The 23,495-nt window shown below is 37.4% G+C and overlaps 2 protein-coding genes across 2 annotated transcripts; both read left to right on the forward strand.

Moving 5' to 3' along the window:
* The first annotated feature begins 3,525 nt into the window (after positions 1-3,525).
* On the forward strand, positions 3,526-10,929 carry LOC124378174 (sodium/potassium-transporting ATPase subunit alpha-1-like). Its single transcript, XM_046837713.1, has 22 exons — positions 3,526-3,661; positions 3,799-3,912; positions 4,034-4,093; positions 4,243-4,446; positions 4,548-4,661; positions 4,755-4,889; positions 4,973-5,090; positions 5,181-5,449; positions 5,817-6,125; positions 6,301-6,435; positions 6,513-6,705; positions 6,787-6,962; positions 7,069-7,205; positions 7,274-7,424; positions 7,538-7,706; positions 7,789-7,943; positions 9,081-9,204; positions 9,715-9,860; positions 9,964-10,094; positions 10,209-10,310; positions 10,527-10,618; positions 10,786-10,929. The coding sequence occupies exons 1-22, from the start codon at positions 3,650-3,652 to the stop codon at positions 10,812-10,814; spliced, it is 3,075 nt and encodes a 1,024-aa protein (XP_046693669.1). The 5' UTR covers positions 3,526-3,649; the 3' UTR covers positions 10,815-10,929.
* Positions 10,930-12,228: 1,299 nt separating this feature from the next.
* Positions 12,229-23,288, forward strand: LOC124378173 (sodium/potassium-transporting ATPase subunit alpha-1). The gene is made up of 22 exons (XM_046837712.1): positions 12,229-12,427; positions 15,965-16,084; positions 16,180-16,239; positions 16,380-16,583; positions 16,679-16,792; positions 16,872-17,006; positions 17,090-17,207; positions 17,319-17,587; positions 17,746-18,054; positions 18,181-18,315; positions 18,402-18,594; positions 18,710-18,885; positions 18,983-19,119; positions 19,216-19,366; positions 19,462-19,630; positions 19,712-19,866; positions 19,955-20,078; positions 20,858-21,003; positions 21,077-21,207; positions 21,300-21,401; positions 21,540-21,631; positions 21,945-23,288. The coding sequence occupies exons 1-22, from the start codon at positions 12,416-12,418 to the stop codon at positions 21,971-21,973; spliced, it is 3,081 nt and encodes a 1,026-aa protein (XP_046693668.1). The 5' UTR covers positions 12,229-12,415; the 3' UTR covers positions 21,974-23,288.
* Positions 23,289-23,495: the final 207 nt, after the last annotated feature.

Raw genomic sequence — 23,495 nt, forward strand, 5'->3', positions numbered from 1 at the left:
AGGAATCTATTCAGGACAAATGAAGAAGAATGCATTATCCAATAATTACTTTTTTCTGGCAAGAAATCCAGTCATTACCACTGAAAGCTGTGCCTCTGGGCAGGACTCAAGATTTTTTTTTAATAACGTTTTATAAGTCTGTTGTCCAGTGAGTATTGAAACAATGAATGCCTGAACACCAAGCTGGCACAGGCTGACACACAGACTTTAATTTTCTTTAAAGCAGATTTTCACAGAAACTCTACTGTTTACCAGGAATAGTTGGAGTGTAATAATTAAGATATTATTCAAGCCATGAAGAGAAGAGCATTTAGTTAAACAAATTTCTTTATTATTAAATTCAAAATTCTACATGAGTTGGTAGGAAATAAGTAAGTAAAAATCACAGTAGAAAATCTATTTAATGAAATACGATTAGAAACAAACAAACATTATTATCATAACTATAATCATAATTATATTTCATTTAGTAGCACAGGATTTCTCACAAATTAATCTCTAACATTACAGATAAACACCATACATTAAGTAAAAATCTCTTCATATTTATTATTTTGCCTTTGGATTTTTTTACCAATCTACTTTATTCCTCATGCTGTTAAAACACAATTTTATGTCTATTTTAAACATTTACATTTACATTTTCAAAGCATTGAACCATAGCTGTTATTACTCTGTCCAAATACTGTATTTTAAAACATTATTTAAATCATAAAGATTAATCATAAATTCATATGTTACATTAAGGTGGTATAGTTTGTCATAGATCTGTGTAGATCTGTGTCTCTCCTGTGATCAAAACAAAAACAAGTGCCTCTTTATTAATCACTTTAGTGTGCCAAATCTTTCTTACAGAATTTTCATGTACACTTATAGGAAAAAGAAAGTACAACTTTTTTTGTTGTTGTTTATGAGGGTCTCAAAAAAGAAGCCATATCTAAACCAGAAGCGCAGGCGTTTTCTTTGGGCCTTATTTAAAATAGACTGTGGCAAAGTGGAAAACTGTTCTGTGGTCAGATGAATCAATGTTTGAAGTTATTTTTGGAAAACTGGGACGCCATGTCATCCGTACTAAAGAGGATAAGGACAACCCAAGTTGTTATCAGCGCTCAGTTCAGAAGCCTGCATCTCTGATGGTATGGGGTTGCATGAGTGCGTGTGGCATGGGCAGCTTACACATCTGGAAAGGCACCATCAATGCTGAAAGGTATATCCAAGTTCTAGAACAACATATGCTTCCATCCAGACGTCGTCTCTTTCAGGGAAGACCTTGCATTTTCCAACATGACAATGCCAGACCACATACTGCTTCAATTACAACATCATGGCTGTGTAGAAGAAGGATCCAGGTACTGAAATGGCCATCCTGCAGTTCAGATCTTTCACCCATAGAAAACATTTGGCGCATCATAAAGAGGAAGATGCAACAAAAAAGACCTGAGACAGTTGAGCAACTAGAAGCCTGTTTTAGACAAGAATGGGACAACATTCCTATTCCTAAACTTGAGCAACTTGTCTCCTCAGTCCCCAGACGTTTGCAGACTGGTATAAAAAGAAGAGGGGATGTCACAGAGCGGTAAACATGGCCTTGTCTTAACTTTTTTGAGATGTGTTGATGCCATGAAATTTAAAATCAACTTGTTTTTTGTTTTTTACAATTTGTACTGTGTCACAACTTTTTTGGTTTGTACATTTGTCACTAACATACAAACACATAAATAACCTCAGGCAAATAAAAGGCAAACACATTTGTGACTTTGTTCTTTCTTGGGATGGCAATCCTGAAAAAGAGTTTGACCAGCCTGCTGGGAATACTGAACTCAACTCCATTCACCACCACTGACAAAAACTGGAAAAGTGTTACTGACTTTACTTGTTATTTTAAATCATTTGTACAATCTATTGTAATGAAAAATGTCTACTTGATGCTCAATTCTCCAGTAAATTGTTATCCAACATTATCTATGTTATCCAAAGACATATTGATGTGTATAATTAGACCGTGTCCATTTATCAGAACAGCAGTTTTGCTGGCAATGTACTGTGAGAAGTTCTTTTACATTCTTACCAATTTGCTATTTATTCTATTAGTATTAATTAGTTGAAATCAGTCTTATTTAAAGGATCTGAAGAGTTATGGCTAGTAGACATGCTTTTCACTCCATGTCGATTTGTAAAATTCATCAACAAGCAGATAAGGCAGCAGTAACTGTAATGTTGCTTGGTGGATTTATGGCATTATTAATAGTAAAATCCTCATCCACATGTGTTGTTATCCAATTATCCATCCAAAAGCAATTTGTTATAAATTACTCAGTGATATTGTATGTATTCTCTGAAAGGATTTCAGCTTTGATTCTGTCACAAGGAAAATTATTATACTGATAATCTTAAATTAAATGTATCTGTAAATAGTAATTAAATGTTTTATATTTAACCATTAAATTGTGTTCTTGTTTGTACCTCACATTAACATAATTTCTGGTCAGTACATATTATCTAATCTAGCAAACACAAACGATGTTGCTGAAATAGAACAGTTACTATCTGTGGAGTGCACTGAAATGATTGCAAACAAGACCAATGGTGAGTTTTGTATGTACTTTGAGGTGACTTGTCTGGCACTTTTACCAGCTCACCTGAGAAGGAGGAGTTGAGTACAGGTGGAAACCTGAATTATATCTTGGTCAACCTTCATCCATACAGGTAGGTCATTTAGGCTTCTCAATGTCAAGAGCCAAAGTACTTAGAAATCTGTACACAAACATATCGTCCACTTTTTAAATGTGCATGGCATAAACACTGAACTGTTCACAAATCTACACGGTCCATATAAAGATGACACCATTTTGTATACTGTTGCACTTACTATAGTGACATGAACAGTTTACAGTAAACCTTCTGCAATAATGCATAAGTTTTAGGCTTTATTGTAACTTCCTTAATGGTCTAAGTCACAAGGTGAGTTCCATGTTTCTATCAAAAGATCACATAACCTCATCCTACGAAATAGACAACTAAGATAAACTGAGTGTTAAAAATTTGTTCAGATAAATGAACTAAATAATAATAGTACCTCAGGCTGATGCTGATATTATGAAATATTTATTCTTTCTCAACAAACTAACTCGTGATTATTTATTCAGTTATTCAACTGTCAAGACTATATGAATTATTTTCACATTATTGGTACATTCATTAAATATTAATAAATAAATCTTACTCAATGATTATTAATGATTACATTATGAATAATTATTTTTAATTAATGCAAATTTGTATTCATTAAATGTTTAATATAATTTTTTTATTTTATTATATAACAAGAGTAGCAATTAATTGTCATTGAGGACTTCCTACGACCTACCTGTATAAGCACCTTGTGTATCTAAAATACTTTTAAATGTGTCCATAAAAAACTTACCCACTTCCTTCTTGTTTAGGAAGGTCTTTGATTGGTTGTCATTGAGATGTTCAAATGACCTGCCTGTATGTTCCAACCCTACCAAAAACTCCACCTCTTTATCCAGGTGAGATGTTGGAGTATAAAAGCTTGCATACCTGATTTTGAGACACAGGGACACTCATGTCTCTCTGAAGAAAAAAGGGAAGAAGTAGAAGGGGGGATAGTGACAGTTTTTGGAGAAGAATGGGGTTAGGAGTAAGTGGATTGTTGTAATTGTACAGTTCTTCTACTATGTTTTAGATCTATTTAGCTTTTATTTTAAATTGTATTTTGACTTTATTTTGACAAAGTATTATATTTTTCTGTTAACAATTTCTGTATCATTTACACAGGTAGGAAATGATAGGTACCGGCTGGCTTCAACCTCGGAGAATGAGGGAAAAAAGAAGAAAGGAGGAAAGAAAGATCAAAAAGACCTGGAAGAACTAAAGAAAGAAGTGGATCTGGTGAGTAATTTCTACAAAATAACGAATGTTTGTAATGTCCAGCATAAGTGAAACTATTCTTCACACTAGAGTATTGCCACATGTCTGAAAATGACATTTCTAATGTTTTTAATACTTGCAGGATGATCATAAGTTAACCTTGGAGGAACTTCAACGAAAATATGGCACTGATCTCAGTCAAGTGAGTGGTACAATTATATATAATAATAGTTTTTACACAGAACAGTAAAGCAACTTTAACATTTTGAAATCACAAGCAGTAAAATAAATGCATCACAGCATGTATTACATTAACACTTAAAAGAATACTTTTCTCTTCACTAAATCAAGGGTTTGTCCAATTACCGTGCAAAGGAGATCCTTGAGCGTGATGGACCAAATGCTCTAACCCCTCCTCCTACAACTCCCGAATGGGTCAAGTTCTGCAAACAGCTCTTTGGTGGATTCTGTACACTTCTGTGGATTGGAGCTTTTCTTTGCTTTTTGGCTTACACGATACAAATTTCCACAGAGAGTGAGCCTGTAAATGATAATGTGAGAAGCGCATTTTTATGTGAATTATAAAATCTGTACTCACTTTTTAGTTTTTGTAAAATTTGTAAGATATAAATAACAGAATGTATATTTTCTTTTAGCTGTACCTGGGTATTGTTCTTGCAGCAGTGGTGATGGTCACAGGATGTTTCTCTTACTATCAAGAGGCCAAGAGCTCAAAGATTATGGAATCTTTCAAGAAACTTGTTCCACAGGTATATAAACATATAACTGCATTTTATTATGAATGCAAATTTTTTTGTTGCACATGCAAGAAAGTTATTGAAACTGGAAACATTGTATTACAGCAAGCTCTGGTTATTCGTGACGGTGAGAAGAAGAGCATTAATGCAGAGGATGTGGTTGTTGGTGACCTTGTGGAAATTAAAGGTGGTGATCGAATTCCTGCTGATCTCCGAATTATTTCTGCACATGGATGCAAGGTAAAAAAAAGGAAGTAATCATCAATTGTCCTACAAGAAAGATATTTTTTAATTGACTAATAGTTTATGTTTAACTTTTTCAGGTGGACAACTCCTCCCTTACTGGTGAATCTGAGCCTCAAAACCGTACCCCTCAGTTTTCTAATGAAAATCCTTTAGAAACAAAGAATATCGCTTTTCTCTCTACAAACTGTGTTGAAGGTACAAGAAAGCATAAAACTCTTTCTTATTTAGTAAAAAATAAGGTCTATATATTTTAAATGTGTGGTGCATTATGCAAATCTTCCACAGGCTCTGCCACAGGCATTGTGATCAACACTGGTGATCGCACCGTTATGGGTCGAATTGCTATTTTGGCTTCAAGCCTTGAAGTTGGACAGACACCAATCTCCATTGAGATTGAACATTTCATCCACATCATCACTGGTGTAGCATTCTTCTTGGGTGGCACATTTTCCATCTTGTCTATGATTCTTGGATATGGCTGGTTGGAAGCTGTCATTTTTCTCATAGGGCTCATTGTTGCTAACGTGCCTGAGGGTTTACTTGCCACTGTCACTGTAAGTATATTACTGTAATATTATTTTAAATATGTGCTAATGTTAAGGGTGTTTCTAATGCTTGTCTAATTAGATTTCAGTAAACTAACATACATTTTAGTATGATTATTTTAAAAGATGATTTTAAATTATTCTAAAATTATAGTTGGCCAAAGGATATATGGCTATTTCTAAATTACAGATTAGATATATAATGAGCTATACAATAATACATCATGGGTATGTTAAAGTGTTTTCTTGAAAATTATATATGTTGTTTCACCTGTATGAAATGCATACAAAGCAATTAACCTGCATTTATAACATTAACTGTCTGCATTTTTTCTTGCATAGACAACAATTCTCAGTTTTTCTCTGATTATTGTAGGTGTGTTTAACTTTAACTGCCAAACGTATGGCTAAGAAGAACTGCCTGGTCAAAAATCTTGAAGCAGTAGAAACCCTTGGCTCCACCTCTACTATCTGCTCAGACAAGACAGGAACTCTTACCCAGAACCGCATGACTGTGGCACATATGTGGTTTGACAACGAGATTCATGAAGCAGATACCACAGAGAACCAAACTGGAACCTCCTTTGACAGAAGCTCTCCGACTTGGTCTGCTCTTGCTCGGGTAGCCGGCCTGTGCAACCGTGCAACCTTCCTTGCAGATCAAGCCAATGTGCCTATTCTTAGGGTATGTAAAAATCACTTAGTACAGTGTGAAGGTTATATATATGTTATTTTATACACATACACACAAAATGAACAGTAATATTATTTTATAGTTATTTTTCTTCTTCTAGGTGTGAAATGTGTTTGTAAAGCTTACAGTATATTACGTTTCACATAAAACTTGCACCTTTTTGCAGAGAGACACCACTGGAGATGCATCCGAGTCTGCTTTATTAAAGTGTATTGAACTCTGCTGTGGCTCAGTAAAGGACATGAGAGATAGTTATGCAAAAGTGGCTGAGATTCCCTTCAATTCCACAAACAAATATCAGGTATTTTTTTAACTAAATTTGTTTTAATATTCACAATTCAAAGATACTGGAACCATAACTGATCTGGTGTACAATAGCTATCCATCCACAAGAACCCAAATTCTTCAGAGACCAAACATCTGCTAGTAATGAAGGGTGCTCCTGAGAGGATCCTGGACCGATGTTCAACCATTATGATTCAAGGAAAAGAACAGCCACTGGATGCTGAGATGAAGGATGCTTTCCAAAACGTCTATTTGAAACTGGGTGGTCTTGGAGAAAGAGTGTTAGGTAAAGCATGTGAATGTAGTTTGGACAATGATTCCAGATGCATGTTTCTTTATGTTGACCATACATACCTTTTGTTTGCAGGATTCTGCCATTACAGACTCCTTGATGATCAGTTTCCTGAAGGTTTTGCATTTGACCCAGAGACAATAAATTTCCCCACTGAGAATCTGTGCTTTATTGGCCTTATGTCCATGATTGATCCTCCTCGTGCTGCTGTACCTGATGCTGTAGCTAAGTGCAGGAGTGCTGGAATCAAGGTACTGTTTTAGTTCACTCTATTTCAGATTTGTCACATGTTGGAGTCCTGAGTCTAAAATATCAGAACCATGCAAATTGTAAACTATGAAATGTTTGTATTTTTAGGTTGTCATGGTTACTGGTGATCATCCTATTACTGCTAAAGCTATTGCTAGGGGTGTAGGTATCATCTCTGAAAGCAGTGAGACTGTAGAAGACATGGCTGCTCGTCTGAACATCCCCGTGGAAGAAGTGGACCCCAGGTAAAGACAGCTAAAATTTGTCACATATTTTTTCACTTTTATGAAATATTAACAAAAAGGTTTTGCAGAGATGCAAAGGCCTGTGTGGTCCATGGAGGAGACCTAAAGAATATGAGCACAGAGCAGCTGGATAACATCTTAAAAAACCACACTGAGATTGTGTTTGCCAGAACATCTCCCCAGCAAAAACTGATTATTGTAGAAGGCTTTCAGCGGCAGGTACCATAAAACCATTTTCTGGCAATAGTTTTATAGTTTTATAATTTATAGGCTGTTATAAAATGTTTGTTTACTTGCATAGTTTTATAGGTATTTTCTCTTACTTTTCAAAGGGTGCGATTGTAGCTGTGACTGGTGATGGTGTTAATGATTCTCCTGCTCTGAAGAAGGCTGATATTGGTGTAGCAATGGGTATTGCTGGATCTGATGTCTCCAAACAGGCTGCTGATATGATTCTCCTGGATGACAACTTTGCTTCTATTGTTACGGGAGTAGAAGAAGGTACATGGTGGCACTTAAATTTAATTTCCATATTCAACTGCACATTTAATTTTTTTTAATTGATGTATAATTCACTTTCCAGGCCGACTGATCTTTGACAACTTGAAGAAATCTATTGCATACACGTTGACAAGTAAAATCCCTGAGATGTCACCCTTCCTCTTCTTCGTCATTGCTGGCATTCCTCTGGCTCTGGGCACAGTCACTATTTTGTGTATTGATCTTGGAACTGATATGGTGAGAAAGACATTTTATATATATATATATATATATATATATATATATATATATATATATATATATATATATATATATATATATATATATATATACACTTTTCATAATTTTGTCTTTGTACAACACCATGTTGGATCTGAAATGATGCAATGGTTCTTTAATATAAGGGGTTAAACAAAAATATTATATTAATAATTAAGAAATTACAGTTATTTTTCAGGCTCAAAAGTAATAGGATAATTGACTGATGTGGTTTCATGGCTTTGAGTGGTGGTCTTTTTCCTCCTTATTCCATGAACTTTGGGAACTATCAATATGCAATCCAAAGTGGTGTATTTACAAGTGAAGGTGCCCATCACTGGCCTGAAATAGCAAAACAAATCTGTCAAAGGGAGATGGCAGGAACTTTTTCAACAATTTCAACAATTTAGTACATTCTAAAAAAGTGAGAATGGTGAGGTGCACTGGCAAACTCACCAGCATCAAAAGGCCTGGAAGACTCCAGAAACCAACTAAAGTGGAATTCTTTCCTTGCTGAAGAAATATCCCATACCAATATCTAGCCAGGTCAAGAACACTTTTGAGGATGTAAACTCAGGCTCTAGTCATTTCTGGACCAGGCTTCAGCAACCCACTCCTGGCAGAGCAACGTTTGACCTCGGCTGCAGAGAACTCAGCTGCACAACTTGTTTTCAACATTCTTAGATCTCACACCACCACATTGTTACATTCCCTCAACCTGACTAAATAAGCAAATGCTTGCCTCATAGCACAAAGCAGCAAACACATGTCCTACCTCTTTCAGAAGCTGCAGCTGCAGTAACGGCTTAACAAATCATCTTAGAATCTCAGAAACTGAACATTTTGCCCATTTTGCAATGTCCATGAGTTCCAGACTTCAGGAGGCATTGTCTACAAAATTTGCATTGAAGTTGATGTAACCAAAATATTTATAATTATAATAGATAATAACAGATTATTCCATTACTGTTGAGCCTGTGAACATGGAGGGACTTGTTTAAAAAATGGGTAATGCAATGTTTTTATTTCTTTCTCTCTAATCACAAACACAAACACACATAGTAGAGTCTGTGTGTGTAAGCAAATACTTTATGTGGCTTTATATTTTTCATACAGGTGCCAGCTATTTCTTTGGCTTATGAAGGTCCTGAGAGTGATATTATGAAGCGGCAGCCCAGAGATGCCAAGACAGACAAACTAGTTAATGAAAGGCTCATCAGTATGGCTTATGGACAAATTGGTAAAACCGCTGTTTTCTATCACATTTTTCATAAGTTTAAGCATAGTCTAATATTTACAGATTTGTGTAATGATGGAAATATGCACTTATAAGATTGGCAATTATATTATGTTAAGATATTTTCTTTTGACTTGCTCTATTTGTACCAATGGCATGCATTTACTAACATAGCAAGATTTAAACCACAATTATTTTGTTTGTGGGGGGCATAGTGGTGCACTGATTCGTGTTTTACAGCTCCAGGGTCCTAATTTGATTTTAATTTTGGGGTCCTGTTTGTGTGGAGTGTTACATGTTGCTATGTGAAATGGCTATCCTAAAATTGCCCTTAAAGTGTGAATTTGTGTATGTTTGGGGCCCTGTGATATAATGGGTTACCCCATCCCCATTTCATGCCGGGTGATCCCAGGAAAGACTCTGAATTGCAATCCTGGGCAGAATATAGCTCTTAGTGAAAATGAAGGAATCAATGTAAAGTTAATTTTGAGTTTGATTGTTTTTCTATTACAGGGATGATGCAAGCAGTTGGTGGATTCTTTACTTACTTTGTAATCCTTGCTGAAAATGGATTCCTGCCCTTGTTCCTGCTTGGACTGCGTGTAAATTGGGATGATCCATATAACAATGACCTGGAGGACAGCTATGGTCAGCAGTGGGTATGTATATTTATCAGTGCAGACAAATTTAAATACCAGAAAGGTTTTATTTGGTGAACTTCTCTAATTGTTTGGGTCTCTTTTTGTTTGTTTTGTTTTCCAGACTTATGAACGCAGAAAGATTGTAGAGTACACATGCCACACTGCTTTTTTTGTCAGTATTGTGATTGTTCAATGGACAGACTTAATCATCTGTAAAACCAGGACAAACTCACTGATACACCAGGGAATGAGGTATGTATAACATTGAAATTACATCAAGCTATCAAATAGAATAAAGCATTTCATTGTTATTTTATAAGTCCAACTGTGAGGGATTTCTTACATCTCACAATAAACTTTCTTTAGAAACAAAGTCCTGAACTTTGGCCTTATAGAGGAAACAGCTTTGGCTGCGTTTCTGTCATACTGTCCAGGCATGGATGTTGCTGTCAGGATGTATCCACTTAAGTAAGTTCATTTTTTTCAATTATAGTTTTTTTCTCTAAATAAATTGTTAGAAGAAACTGTTGATTGTTTCCTTTATTTTGGTTGTGTTGTACAATATAGCGATGTAGTCACACATTTTTACTGCATTATGTCTTAAGTTTATTGTGCAGTCACAACAAGCTAAACTCAAACAGTATCCACATTACAACTCTAATAATCAGTGTCCATCTCTTTTAGGCCATGGTGGTGGTTATGCCCTATGCCTTATTCACTCCTCATCTTTATCTATGATGAGGTCAGAAAATACTACCTTCGGCGGAACCCAGGAGGTAAGAACACTTAAATCTACTTTTCAATAGGTTACTGTTGAATAAATAAAGCAATAAATATATATGGACAAAATCAAACTATAACATTTTCTGTTAAATTAATTTTGAGACAATCTGTGATTCCATAATAAGGGGGTATTCTCTCATTTCTGTTTCCTTATTTTTAGGTTGGCTAGAAAAAGAGACATACTATTAAACCTCAATGACCCCTCTACCATGGACACACCCAGAGTCAATAACTGTGCAATGCTAAAAAAATAAAGCATTTTCATTTATACAATAAATATCAAATGTCAACTCTGGAAAAAAAACGCGTATGATGTGTTTATTATATTTTATTCTTAGATAACAGATAAAATGATGCATATTCCTGAATATCTTACAGACAAAAATGCCTCACTGCTCTGCTGTTAGACTCACTGTCTATATTTATCCACATGAAGTAATACAAAAAAAGAAGAGAACTATTTCATGCAACCACAGCAGCAGGAACAAACACTGCATACTTGTTTTCAACAGATAAACATAATAGTACAGTACAGTGCAGAAAACGTGTCTCTTATTTGGATGTATCAAAACAAGTCATGTGCTTCAAAGACAGTGAATCACTTTGACTGTACCAAAAAAAAACAAGAGAGTAATACAGTGAAGATTTAACTGCTGACACAGCATTAAGATTTAGTATGTTAGCTTAGCAGTAAAGAATGTACTCCAAACCAATAAAGCCCTGATTAAGTATAGCTTTAACTTACAAACGTATCTACTGAGTTTACTGATAACTGTCATAAAATAGTTTTGCAAATCAGTGTAATAAGAAAGAACAGCCTGTAACTGATAGGTCATTATAGGGGCTATTAGATGAGGTTTTAAAGCTTCTGTTCTATGCACTTCTATCTATCTATCTATCTATCTATCTATCTATCTATCTATCTATCTATCTATCTATCTATCTGTCTGTCTGTCTGTCTGTCTGTCTGTCTGTCTGTCTATCTGTCTGTCTGTCTGTCTGTCTGTCTGTCTGTCGGATCTGAAGCAGGTCTTTGGGGTGTTTATTACAGCAGTGTTACATTCCCCCATAGGACACATTGTTCTGTTCGGGTGGGTGGTGGAACATGATTGTTTCTATGGCAACACATTTATAGGTTAGAGCCTGGAGTGTGTAAATATTTGCTATTTTTAGCTTTCACATTCTATATATAAATATATATATACTTGCTTGGACGGTCAGTTAATAAAATCTGAAAATGTAAACTCAACTCAGCTTAGGTTATTGCCACACACACACACACACACACACACACACATATACAAATGATGTTTCATCATATATCATATATATCATATATATATATATAGTGTGTGTGTGTGTGTGTGTGTGTGTGTATCTTTTAACCTCTGGAAACTAAGAATATTCCAGCCAATCAACATGTTCCCAGTCTGCAGGCATTTGTTCCACAGGCTGCAGACTCCTTAGAGAAGCTCCTCGCCATGTACAGTGCACTACAGCATGAGCCGAGCCCCTCACTGCCGCAGACTCCGCCCACTTCATGTTACCATGGCAGAGCCCACGTCACAGGAGAGGGCAATCGCGTTGTATAAAAGAGAAGTCGCGCGCCGCCGGCGGAGGTCGGTGCGTGTCCGGGTGGAGAGACACGTGTGTTCTGCGACGTGTTTTAGGAACACCTGCATCAAACCTACAGGAAATTTAATTTAGTGATTTCTAGTTTTTTCTTTATTTTTATTATTTGGTTTGAAAAGTCAATATTTCTCTCAATATTCAAATCCTAAAGACGTAAAATGGGACGCGGAGTAAGTGTTTTCAGCATTCTTTTATTTAATAATGATCTCTAAATAACAGACATGACTTTTGGGTTAAAGATGAGATATTGTTCTGATTTGTTGTTAGTAAAGGAATCAGCGATACTGTAGACTTCACACAGGACTTCCGCAGTTCCTCTAGTCGTCGGATTTAGGCTTCGACTAATGTCGAGCTTCTCATGTGTAAACCAGAAACCATTATTTAGATGTAAAGAGCAACAGGTTCTTGTGGAAGAAAGTGGAATTGAATGTAGTGCGAGCAGAAAGTAGTGTTCAGTGAAGATTAGTAGATGTGGAGATGAAGTTCTTCTGAGATGGCGGCGAGGTCTCTGTGGCCTATTTGACTGCGCGTTGGTGTAAAATGAGTCTTGTGACCAGTCCAGAGCTTCTCATTTAATCTCAATCCTGAAGTCGGGGAAGTGGAAGAAATCTTTACAGTGAGATTCGAAATTTTGGCTCAGGTTTCCTGGAGAATAACTTCATGTAGAGTCGGACCTCCTGTGACACGTTTGAAAGGCAGGAATGGAAATTTACCAGAAACGCTTGTGGGCTTCATTGAGCCTTCAGTAATCTCACAATTTCGGTTCTCAGCGCAAACCCGTGAGCAGCAGCTCTTCTCACCAGACTGATGCAACAGTGTGGATTTTACCCACAATCACGTGTTTCATCATCTAACCTGTAATTTTAAAGATGACGCTGGAAAAGTGCATTTTTCTCTACTTCAGTGTGTCTGCTGGTGTAGAAGACGTGGAGCCATCATGTCTCCTCCTCTTCACCGCCCCTCACCCACCCGTCATACTCGAGCTTCCCAGCAGCCCAAACCGAGAAGATCCTGCAGGAGAAGCGCACAAAACGCGTTCATTCTGGATGATTAAATGATTTATTTTTATTCAAATGTGATTATTACAAGTGGAAAACGTGTTTGATGATCACTTCGGGGTTTTCTGTTAGGTTTTTTTATTTTTGTTCAGTGTTATGAGTGATTACTGGGCTGCAGCTGATTTTCAGCGGTTTTAATGTTGACTACAGATGTGATTAGATGAACATAGTAAACCATGCTTTAATAAACCAGAGCAGGTCTGAGGTGGTGGTGGTGGTGGTTTGGTGCAGTGAACAACGCCCCCCTTCCTCCCGTCTCTCCGTTACAACCCCCACAGCTGATCCTCTCCTCTCTGAGTGATGAAGATGAGAAACAGAACCACTTCCTCGTTTCCTGTTTGCTTTTCGTCTCAGTGACTATGAAGGATCTCTTCCGGCTAAAGAGCAGGAGACGAGCGTAATACGGGTTACAATTACGGTTCTGTTTGAAGACAATTACCTTTGCCATAAGGCACGGACATGTCTCCCCGTAGCCATAAGGCACGGACACGTCTCCCCGTAGCCATAAGGCACGGACATGTCTCCCTGTATGTGTAAAGGCCATTTTCTCTTTCTCATTCTGTTTCTCTCCTCTGTCTGACTCTGTGTTGTCTGTCTTTAGCCATCTCTCTCTCTCTCTCTCTCTCTCTCTCTCTCTCTCTCTCTCTGTCTCTCTCTGTTGTCTGTTTGTCTTTAGCTATCTCTCTGTGCCTCTCTCTCTCTCTGTGCCTCTCTCTCTCTCTCTCTCTCTCGCTCTGTGCCTGTCTCTCGCTCTGTCTCTCTCGCTCTGTGTCTGTCTCTCGCTCTGTGTCTGTCTCTCGCTCTGTGTCTGTCTCTCGCTCTGTGTCTGTCTCTCGCTCTGTGTCTGTCTCTCGCTCTGTGCCCCAGCTTCATAAATGGCAGCAGTGTTAGTGTTTGGAACAGGTGTTAGGACACAGCTGAAGTTCACAGCTGTGTTCTCATATGCCCCCTCCCCTTTTTTTTCCTTGAGTGCTTTGCTCCTAATGCCATCATATCTCTCCAAAGAGTTTAACATTCTTTCCATTCGGCAGTCTCTACTTGTGAGACTCTTTTGTTACTGGCGTTTTCTTTTCTACCAGTGTGGGGCGTGCCCTCCCTCGCCATTTAGCCGTTTCCTTTTTTGGTGCTTGGCCTAAAGGAGCAGATGCATTGTGGCGTAAGTCATTTCTCCCTGCATATATGATTCTGCTCTGCTGCTGGTCAGGAAAATTGTGAACCTTGTTGAATGTGTTTCCATCACACAGTATTTATAGTTTTATTTTTTTTTGTTTTTTGAGACTGGCTTACCCCCTCCTACGCCGAATCCTAAAATGTAGCCGCTATATTTAAAACAGGAATTCACCTTTCAGAACAGCGAGGTGTTTCTGTAGTGCCGAGGGAGGGAGGGAGGGAGGGAGGACTTCTAGTGCATGTGCACAGCTCGTTTCACAAACATCAGTGAACGGTCTGTTTTGTAATGTTCTCCCACATGCTGTAAATATCTACTACACAGGCTTTTAGTTCAAAGAAACTCTAACTCTATAAGAAGGGAGAACGGGTTAGAAGGAATTTAAATGCATATGGTAGTCATACCATACACACGTATTTGTGTAATGTAATTTGTAAATAAATAAATAAGTTGTCTAGATTTAGTGTTGAACTGTTAAGTTGTGTACATGACTGACTTATAGTTTTATACACACAAATAATATGCAATAATCTTTTGCTTTTCTAGGTTCTGATACTGTTGATACTATTGATTGTATTCTTAGATAGACGGTATGAAATTGTAAATTACACTGTTATAATAGAAAAAGGTTGCCTAGCTTATATAGACCATCAATATACAATTACTCCAGTTCTATACTGTATAATATGTATTATTTAAAGCTTCAGGATGATTACAGGCAGTAAAATAACAGTGGAAATGAGCACAAGGATTTTCTAGATTCTAAAGAGTCTTAAGAGAAATTGAAAGTGACAATTATAAGAGTGATGAGCAAGTTATTTTAGTTACTTTATTGCAGTTGTTTTGCAGAATGTCCCCTACATATATTTTTGCTGCTTGGTATCTCCCCGTATTGGGTAGTTCATTTTAAACCAAAGGTGTAGAATTGGTGTTGGGTGAATGCTAACATTAAATCCATCTTAACAGATGACTCCTGTACAATACATTGGCAGTTATTAAGGAAATGATGGCTGCAAACGTTTCACATGTCACTTGGACTTATTTAAATATTTCTATTTATTATAAACCTTTCTTCTTTCAGCTACTCCCATTGGGAGATCATTCTTTTATTATAAATATTTGCCCTAATAAAATTCTGATCGCTTTGTCCAGAAATGGAGCCGGACTGATTAACCTACAGCTGTTTCATTACACCGTTTGTTTGGTTTTGTTTATTTATTTAAGGAGTGGGTGGACACTGTCTTATGTAAATCATTTGTTCATTCATGTTTAGATCTCTGATGAGTGATGTTTGGCTGAAATTATCGTGTCACTTTATTTTTCGCTGCATAATAACCTGTGGGTGTACATACTTTTTATTGTGAAGCAATAAAAATAGCCTTCAGTGTGCCTTTCTAGTGGAGTTTTAATTTTCTCTTTTGTATTGCAAGGTTTTTATGGGGGACCAAACAGTCATGCGTGCATTATTTTGTTCTCTACAGGAAGGTCGAGAACAGTATGAGCTGGCAGCCACCTCAGAACAGGGGGGCAAGAAATCCAAGTCCAAGGGCAAAAAGGACAAGGATAAGGATATGGATGAACTGAAAAAGGAAGTGGACTTGGTGAGCCAGCTCCTTCCACATATATATATGAAAACTTTGGCTCAACAGGTTGTGTTACAATCTAAACATATTTTTCCAATATTTAAACACTGTAGGATGACCATAAACTGACTCAAGAAGAGCTTAACAGGAAGTATGGCACCGATCTTACGAGGGTAAGACTTATATTTTTATAGAAATTACTATATACTAGTAGAATTTCACTTTAAGCTTCTGTATGAATCTATTCTTTAATCTATTGTTGGTACCTTTTTGAATAACTTTTTTTTTTTTTTTTTTTTCTTTTCCTAATTAGGGTTTGACTGTCGCCCGTGTAAAAGAAATTCTTGAACGTGATGGACCCAATGCTCTGACCCCGCCTCCAACTACCCCAGAATGGGTCAAATTCTGCAAACAGCTTTTTGGTGGTTTCTCCACTCTTCTGTGGATTGGAGCTCTTCTTTGTTTCCTGGCATATGGAATTCAGGCAGCTGCAGAAGATGAACCAGCAAACGATAATGTAATATTTCTTGTTTTCCAAAATGTTTGGATTTGGATGTAATGCAGAGGTGATTGATCCCTGTTTCTGTCAACCTCTGTCTCACTGCATTATAGTTGTACCTGGGTATTGTGTTATCTGCAGTGGTCATGATCACTGGTTGCTTCTCATACTATCAAGAGGCTAAGAGCTCAAAGATTATGGACTCCTTCAAGAATCTTGTTCCTCAGGTACTAAAGATGGTATTTTTATTCCCATTTTAAACTCATAAAACCCATCATGTTGATTATGTTAATTTTTATTCTTCAGCAAGCCTTGGTCATCCGTGATGGTGAAAAAATGAGCATCAATGCAGAAGAAGTGGTGGTTGGAGACCTTGTAGAGGTTAAGGGTGGAGACAGAATTCCTGCAGATCTGCGTATAATTTCTGCCCATGGATGCAAGGTGCACATAACTGTAGTCATGGGCAAATTTAGTTTTATATCTACCTGTTTATTGTTACTCATGTGAGGAATTCCTCCTTTTAGGTGGACAATTCCTCACTCACTGGTGAATCCGAGCCCCAGACTCGTACTCCAGACTTCTCTAATGAAAATCCTTTGGAAACGAGGAACATTGCTTTCTTTTCTACAAACTGTGTAGAAGGTGCACACGTATAAAATTCTTATAATGCCTCTTATTTACAGATAATAAGGTTATACGTTTTTATTAATGTATATTTTGTATTGTATTAATAAATATTTGTTCTCCCTTTAGGTACGGCTAGAGGTATTGTCATCAACACTGGTGATCGCACTGTGATGGGCCGTATTGCTACTCTTGCTTCTGGTTTGGAGGTTGGTCGAACCCCCATCTCTATAGAGATTGAGCACTTTATCCACATCATCACTGGTGTGGCGGTCTTCCTTGGTGTGTCCTTCTTTATTCTGTCACTGATTCTTGGATACAGCTGGCTTGAGGCAGTCATTTTCCTCATTGGAATCATTGTGGCCAATGTGCCAGAGGGTCTCTTGGCTACTGTAACTGTAAGTACAACTTTACACATCAGTATTAAAATATTGTAGTAGCTGTGATTTACTGTTAAGATCCCAAATGAAGGCAGAGAGTTTAATTTTAGTGGTGTTACAGACTTCTGATATCCACCTGAGAGTTCTAATCAGTCCCTTATTGTCCCTGTGTGCAGGTGTGTTTAACTCTAACTGCTAAACGTATGGCAAAGAAGAACTGTCTGGTAAAAAATCTTGAAGCAGTAGAAACACTTGGTTCTACCTCCACCATCTGCTCAGACAAGACAGGAACTCTTACTCAGAACCGTATGACTGTAGCCCACATGTGGTTTGACAACCAGATTCATGAAGCAGATACCACAGAGAACCAAAGTGGAACCTCTTTTGACAGAAGCTCTGCCACTTGGGCTGGCCTGGCTCGAATTGCTGGTCTGTGTAACCGTGCAGTCTTCCTCGCAGATCAAGACAGTGTTCCAATCCTTAAGGTATTCAGTTTGTTATAACTACCCGTGTCTTCTCTCCCCATCCCCCGCCACCCCACCCCCCATTATACCTTTTTTTTTTTTTTTTTTAATTAAACTAAAAATTATAAATGCATAACTCTTCCACAGAGAGATACAGCTGGAGATGCATCAGAGTCTGCTCTGTTGAAGTGTATTGAGCTTTGCTGTGGTTCAGTGAGGGACATGAGGGATAAATACACAAAGATTGCAGAGATCCCTTTCAACTCGACCAATAAATACCAGGTATTATGATCTACCTACTTATACATTATGCATTTTTGCTTTCTGTAAGTATGAATTTGCTAATGTCTTTTGCAATGGGCTTTTAGCTTTCCATCCACATGAATTCCTGTGAAGGTGAGAGCAAACACCTGCTAGTAATGAAGGGAGCTCCTGAGAGGATTCTGGATCGATGTTCAACAATTATGCTTCAAGGAAAAGAGCAACCACTGGATGATGAGTTGAAGGATGCTTTCCAGAATGCCTATTTGGAACTGGGAGGCTTGGGCGAGCGAGTGCTGGGTATTATTCCATTTTAACTGTGACTGAATTTACAATTTATTTTGTTATTTTTCATTTCTCAACAAGTTTAGTTATTTAAAAAAAGTGTTGCAAACTTTTTTTTTTTTTTTGGTAGGTTTTTGCCATTACAGTCTTCCTGATGATCAGTTCCCTGAGGACTTCCAGTTTAACACAGAAGAAGTGAACTTCCCCACTGAGAACCTGTGCTTTCTTGGCCTCATGTCTATGATTGATCCTCCTCGTGCTGCTGTTCCTGATGCGGTTGGCAAGTGCAGAAGTGCTGGAATCAAGGTAAGTTATTTATAAAATTCCTATGCAGATTAGCTTGTTACAATGCAATTTGGTAATCATTCTCTCAAATTTAAATACTCGCCTGGTTGCCTTTCAGGTTATCATGGTTACAGGAGATCATCCAATTACAGCTAAAGCCATCGCTAAGGGTGTAGGTATCATATCTGAAGGCAATGAAACTGTGGAAGACATCGCTGCTCGTCTGAACATCCCAATAAATGAGGTCAACCCGAGGTAGTGGGCAGTTATTCAATTTGGATATTCATATAAGGTATGTGATTGATAAACTGATTTGCATGTCAACTACTCTTTTACTGATTTTTCTTTTAGAGATGCCAAGGCATGTGTCGTTCATGGTGGTGATCTTAAAGACCTGACTCCTGAGCAGTTAGATGATGTTCTAAAACACCACACTGAGATTGTGTTTGCCAGAACATCTCCTCAACAGAAACTGATTATTGTGGAAGGTTGCCAGCGACAGGTAATGAGTGACCACAAAGCTGTCGAATTTAGCAGTTAAAATGAATGAAATGATGGAAGGACACTGGTGTACAAATGTATCTTTTATTGTAACAGGGTGCGATTGTAGCTGTGACTGGTGATGGTGTTAATGATTCTCCTGCTCTGAAGAAGGCTGATATTGGTGTAGCGATGGGTATTGCTGGATCTGATGTCTCCAAACAGGCTGCTGATATGATTCTCCTGGATGACAACTTTGCTTCTATTGTAACTGGAGTAGAGGAAGGTATGACACCAAGTATACAAGAGCAGTGACTGAGATTTTAGCTGTGGAATATTATAACCTAATGTTGACTTCTTTTAACAGGCCGCCTGATCTTTGACAACTTGAAGAAGTCAATTGCTTATACCCTGACAAGCAATATTCCTGAGATCACACCTTTTCTGCTGTTTATAATTGCAAATATCCCTCTTCCTCTGGGAACAGTCACCATACTTTGCATTGACCTTGGTACAGACATGGTAAGTGTAATTGTATTGAGAGCTTTGTTTTTAAATAGAATAGTTTGACATTTAACTTGGGCTGTATTAACTCTGTGCCCACTCTCAGGTCCCTGCTATTTCCTTGGCATATGAGGCTGCTGAGAGTGATATCATGAAGAGACAACCCAGAAACCCCAGGACAGACAAGCTAGTTAATGAAAGGCTTATTAGCATGGCCTATGGACAGATTGGTAAGAACTTGCAGAACATGAAACTGCGGGTGAAATGAATAATCACTATCTTGTTACAATGACTCCATTTGATCTGTGGGCCTGAATGAGTTTCACAAGAGTCAGAATGTAAAGGTTAGACTGCTGGGTCAGATCATCTCTAAAATGGCTGGTCTTGTGGGGTATTCCTGTTATAGTGATTGTGTGTACGAGGTGAAGGTTAGCAGGTTTGGTAATGTCCCACAGAGGAGCTACTATAGTACAAATTGCTGGAATGCTGGCTATGATTAGATCCACAGAAAGCTGAGATGCACCAAGTGCCCATGTTGTTTCCATCCACTGACAAAAGCACCTACACATGGACAAGTAACAGAAGTAGATGGAGTGATGGAATGTTGTCCCCTTTGAAACCTTGGATACTGAAATTGATGGGTTTTTTGTTTTGGCACCTACTGAAATATTAGTAAAGGCAAAGTGTGTGAATCGTCTCCTCTAAAGGCTGTGGCCTTTTTCAGCAAGATAATATGGCCTGCCACACTGCAAACATTGTTCAGAGGTGCTTTGAGGAACATGGGAGTTCAGTGTTGAAAATGTATACAGTCTGATCAAAAATGTTGAGTCCATAAAGTTTTCACTTTGCAGCTTTCAGTAATTAAAATGATCTGCTGTGAGCATGTACACTGTGTTCTATGACTTAACTGAGATCAGTTTTTGGCAGCACAAGAGGGACTTGTACAATATTAGCCAATTGATGTTATTGCTGATCAGTGTATGATCACTCACTCAGTTTCTACTCACAGGTATGATTCAGGCACTTGCTGGCTTCTTTACCTACTTTGTAATTCTGGCTGAGAATGGGTTCCTGCCCTCTACCCTGCTGGGTATACGTGTGTTCTGGGATGACAAATATGTCAATGACCTGGAGGATAGTTATGGGCAGCAATGGGTGAGTAAAATTACAAACTTCAAGTTTACATTTTCTTGAGGTTCAAGTTTTAATGTGTACGCATTCTTTTCAGACATATGAGCAGAGGAAGATTGTAGAGTTCACCTGCCACACTGCATTCTTTATCAGTATCGTGGTTGTACAATGGGCAGATTTGATCATCTGTAAGACCAGGAGGAACTCTGTCTTCCAGCAAGGAATGAAGTAAGTAGAGACCAGAATGCATCCATTTAGTGTTAGTCTGATCTTCTATTACTCTATCTGTGACTGAAATTTTTACAATTTCTTGTGAACAGGAACAAAATTCTCATCTTTGGACTGTTTGAGGAAACTGCTTTGGCCGCCTTCCTCTCCTATTGCCCAGGAATGGATGTTGCCCTTAGAATGTATCCACTCAAGTAAGTTCTTTTCGGTCATATGGCCCCATATGAGGGTGTCATTGTATGAGGAACTATACATTTCTAGCATTTATTAAATTCTCTGCTGTAATTAGACAAACACATGTATTTTAACGTTCAATCCTTTTGCCTCTTCAGACCAAACTGGTGGTTCTGTGCCTTTCCCTACTCGCTTCTTATCTTTATTTATGATGAAATCCGAAAGCTTATCATCCGACGCAGTCCAGGAGGTGAGTGTGGAAAAACCTTTTTGTTCATCGTAGTTCAATTCAGTATTTAGATACATTTACAGTTAATGTAGTTTCAGTGCTTTATAGAAATCTAGACGTACTGTTGATATTTTTTTTTCTCTGTAATGTTTCCCAGTTGATTGTGTAAACAAATGATTTATCAATTTGTACATAAAGCAGAGGCTACAATCTATGGCACAAAATATTACTGTTAATAATAAATACCCTATAATTAAATGCCTTTTCAGCAGTTCTGTTTTATATTGAGTCCTGCCAGATGTGTGGTGATTAATGAGTGTGTGTCTCGTTGTAGGTTGGGTGGAGAGAGAGACCTATTACTAAAGAACCCTGTCCACATTGCACACACTTGTTTGCATGGCTGTCTTGCTGCTTGGAATTTAACCTCCAGTAATTCAGTTTTTTTTATATATATAAATATATAGATATATTCACAGAAATCTGTATGTCTCTAGGGAATGCTTGACACAAACATGGAGATCATGAACCAAGACATTGCGTGCCTTGTTTCTGAAGCTGGACCAATTTTCTACGTTTTTAAAATTGTGATAAATATATTCCCAGTCGGTTCCCACATTTGGAATCATTTGGATGCTTTACATTTATTCACTTGGCATTGACTGTCCAATTACAAACCATATAGAGAAAACACAAGCATAGAGCTGAGCAGTTTGAAGGGGAAAAGTAGTTTTACTCAGAACTCCTCTAACACTAAAAAAATAAACTTGATTTATTGACTAGATTTATAGCTTTATGGCTTTCATGGTGCAAAATGATCTGAGATTTACAGACCAAGTTGGAGCCGCTGAGGTCTGTTTCTGTGCTTCCATCTTAGGGGTGGGTTTTAAAGTCTGCTCTTTATACTTCAGAGGGAAGCATGTTTAAGCTTTAAATGACCATGTAAAGAAAAAGCAGTTTTATCATGTTTGAAGGTTCTGTTACACTCAAATTACATGTGATCATGACCTGAATATTTGGAGATATTAAGTAAACATGCTCTTGCTGTGTGTTTCTGCTACAGAGGTCACATTTACTTAGTGTTTCCTCTGTTTATGGATGGACTTAACATTTAACAACTTGGCTGTTACAGCTTGAGCTACTCTTTGTGCTGTGTGGGTTTTTTTTCTTGATGAAATTTGAAAACTTTTATTTTCCCCAGCAGCTTTTTAAAAGTTCAGAAAGAAGGAAAATGCTTACAATTTCCTTGTTTGACACAGTTTAAAAAATTAATAAGCATGAACACAATTTCCTTTATATAAGCGTATGCTTTTGCCTGATTATAACATTAAGGCAGGAAATGAAAAATGTTGTTTGTATTTAAAACAATGTATTTGGTGTGCATGATTTTTGCATGAATGTTGAAGTATTATACAAACTAACAGCAACTGGGTCCAGTGTGTAAAGCAAGTTAATCAGGAAAAGGAAATTCTTGGGGACCAGGTTGTGTGTGTGTACAGTCATCATTTCTGCCTCATTTAGGCTTTACCACTTTTTTGCAATCATAATAAAATCCAGGAAATATGAGCTTGTCAATCATCTTCTGTTTATGACCTCCTTGATATGTATGTCATTATTATAAATGCATTCCCTATGTGAATGAAGACTGTTAAATAAATTCAATAAAAACAAAACAAAAGGATTTACTGTCTCCTGAGCTGCTTTGTGTGTTTTCCACTGTTTGTTTTAAACAACGTTTAATTTGGATTTATTTGTACACTGCTTTTAACAATAGTCAATGGCAACTTTCCAGAAATCCAATGCTGCAATTACATTACAAAGATGCACTAGGTTTAGTATAAAATCATTAATTTAAAAAGTTTAATACACTTTAGGAAGTCGTACAGCA

Source organism: Silurus meridionalis, chromosome 24 (assembly GCF_014805685.1).
Source record: "Silurus meridionalis isolate SWU-2019-XX chromosome 24, ASM1480568v1, whole genome shotgun sequence".
Classification (NCBI taxonomy): Eukaryota; Metazoa; Chordata; class Actinopteri; order Siluriformes; family Siluridae; genus Silurus; species Silurus meridionalis.

Excerpts from the sequence above, each read along its gene's own strand:
- LOC124378174 (XM_046837713.1), top strand. Across the intron at positions 7,707-7,788 it reads TGTTACGGGAGTAGAAGAAG|GCCGACTGATCTTTGACAAC; the intron begins GTACATGGTGGC and ends TTCACTTTCCAG. Across the intron at positions 10,311-10,526 it reads GTCAGGATGTATCCACTTAA|GCCATGGTGGTGGTTATGCC; the intron begins GTAAGTTCATTT and ends CATCTCTTTTAG.
- LOC124378173 (XM_046837712.1), top strand. Across the intron at positions 16,240-16,379 it reads ATGGCACCGATCTTACGAGG|GGTTTGACTGTCGCCCGTGT; the intron begins GTAAGACTTATA and ends TTTCCTAATTAG. Across the intron at positions 17,588-17,745 it reads GTCTCTTGGCTACTGTAACT|GTGTGTTTAACTCTAACTGC; the intron begins GTAAGTACAACT and ends CCCTGTGTGCAG.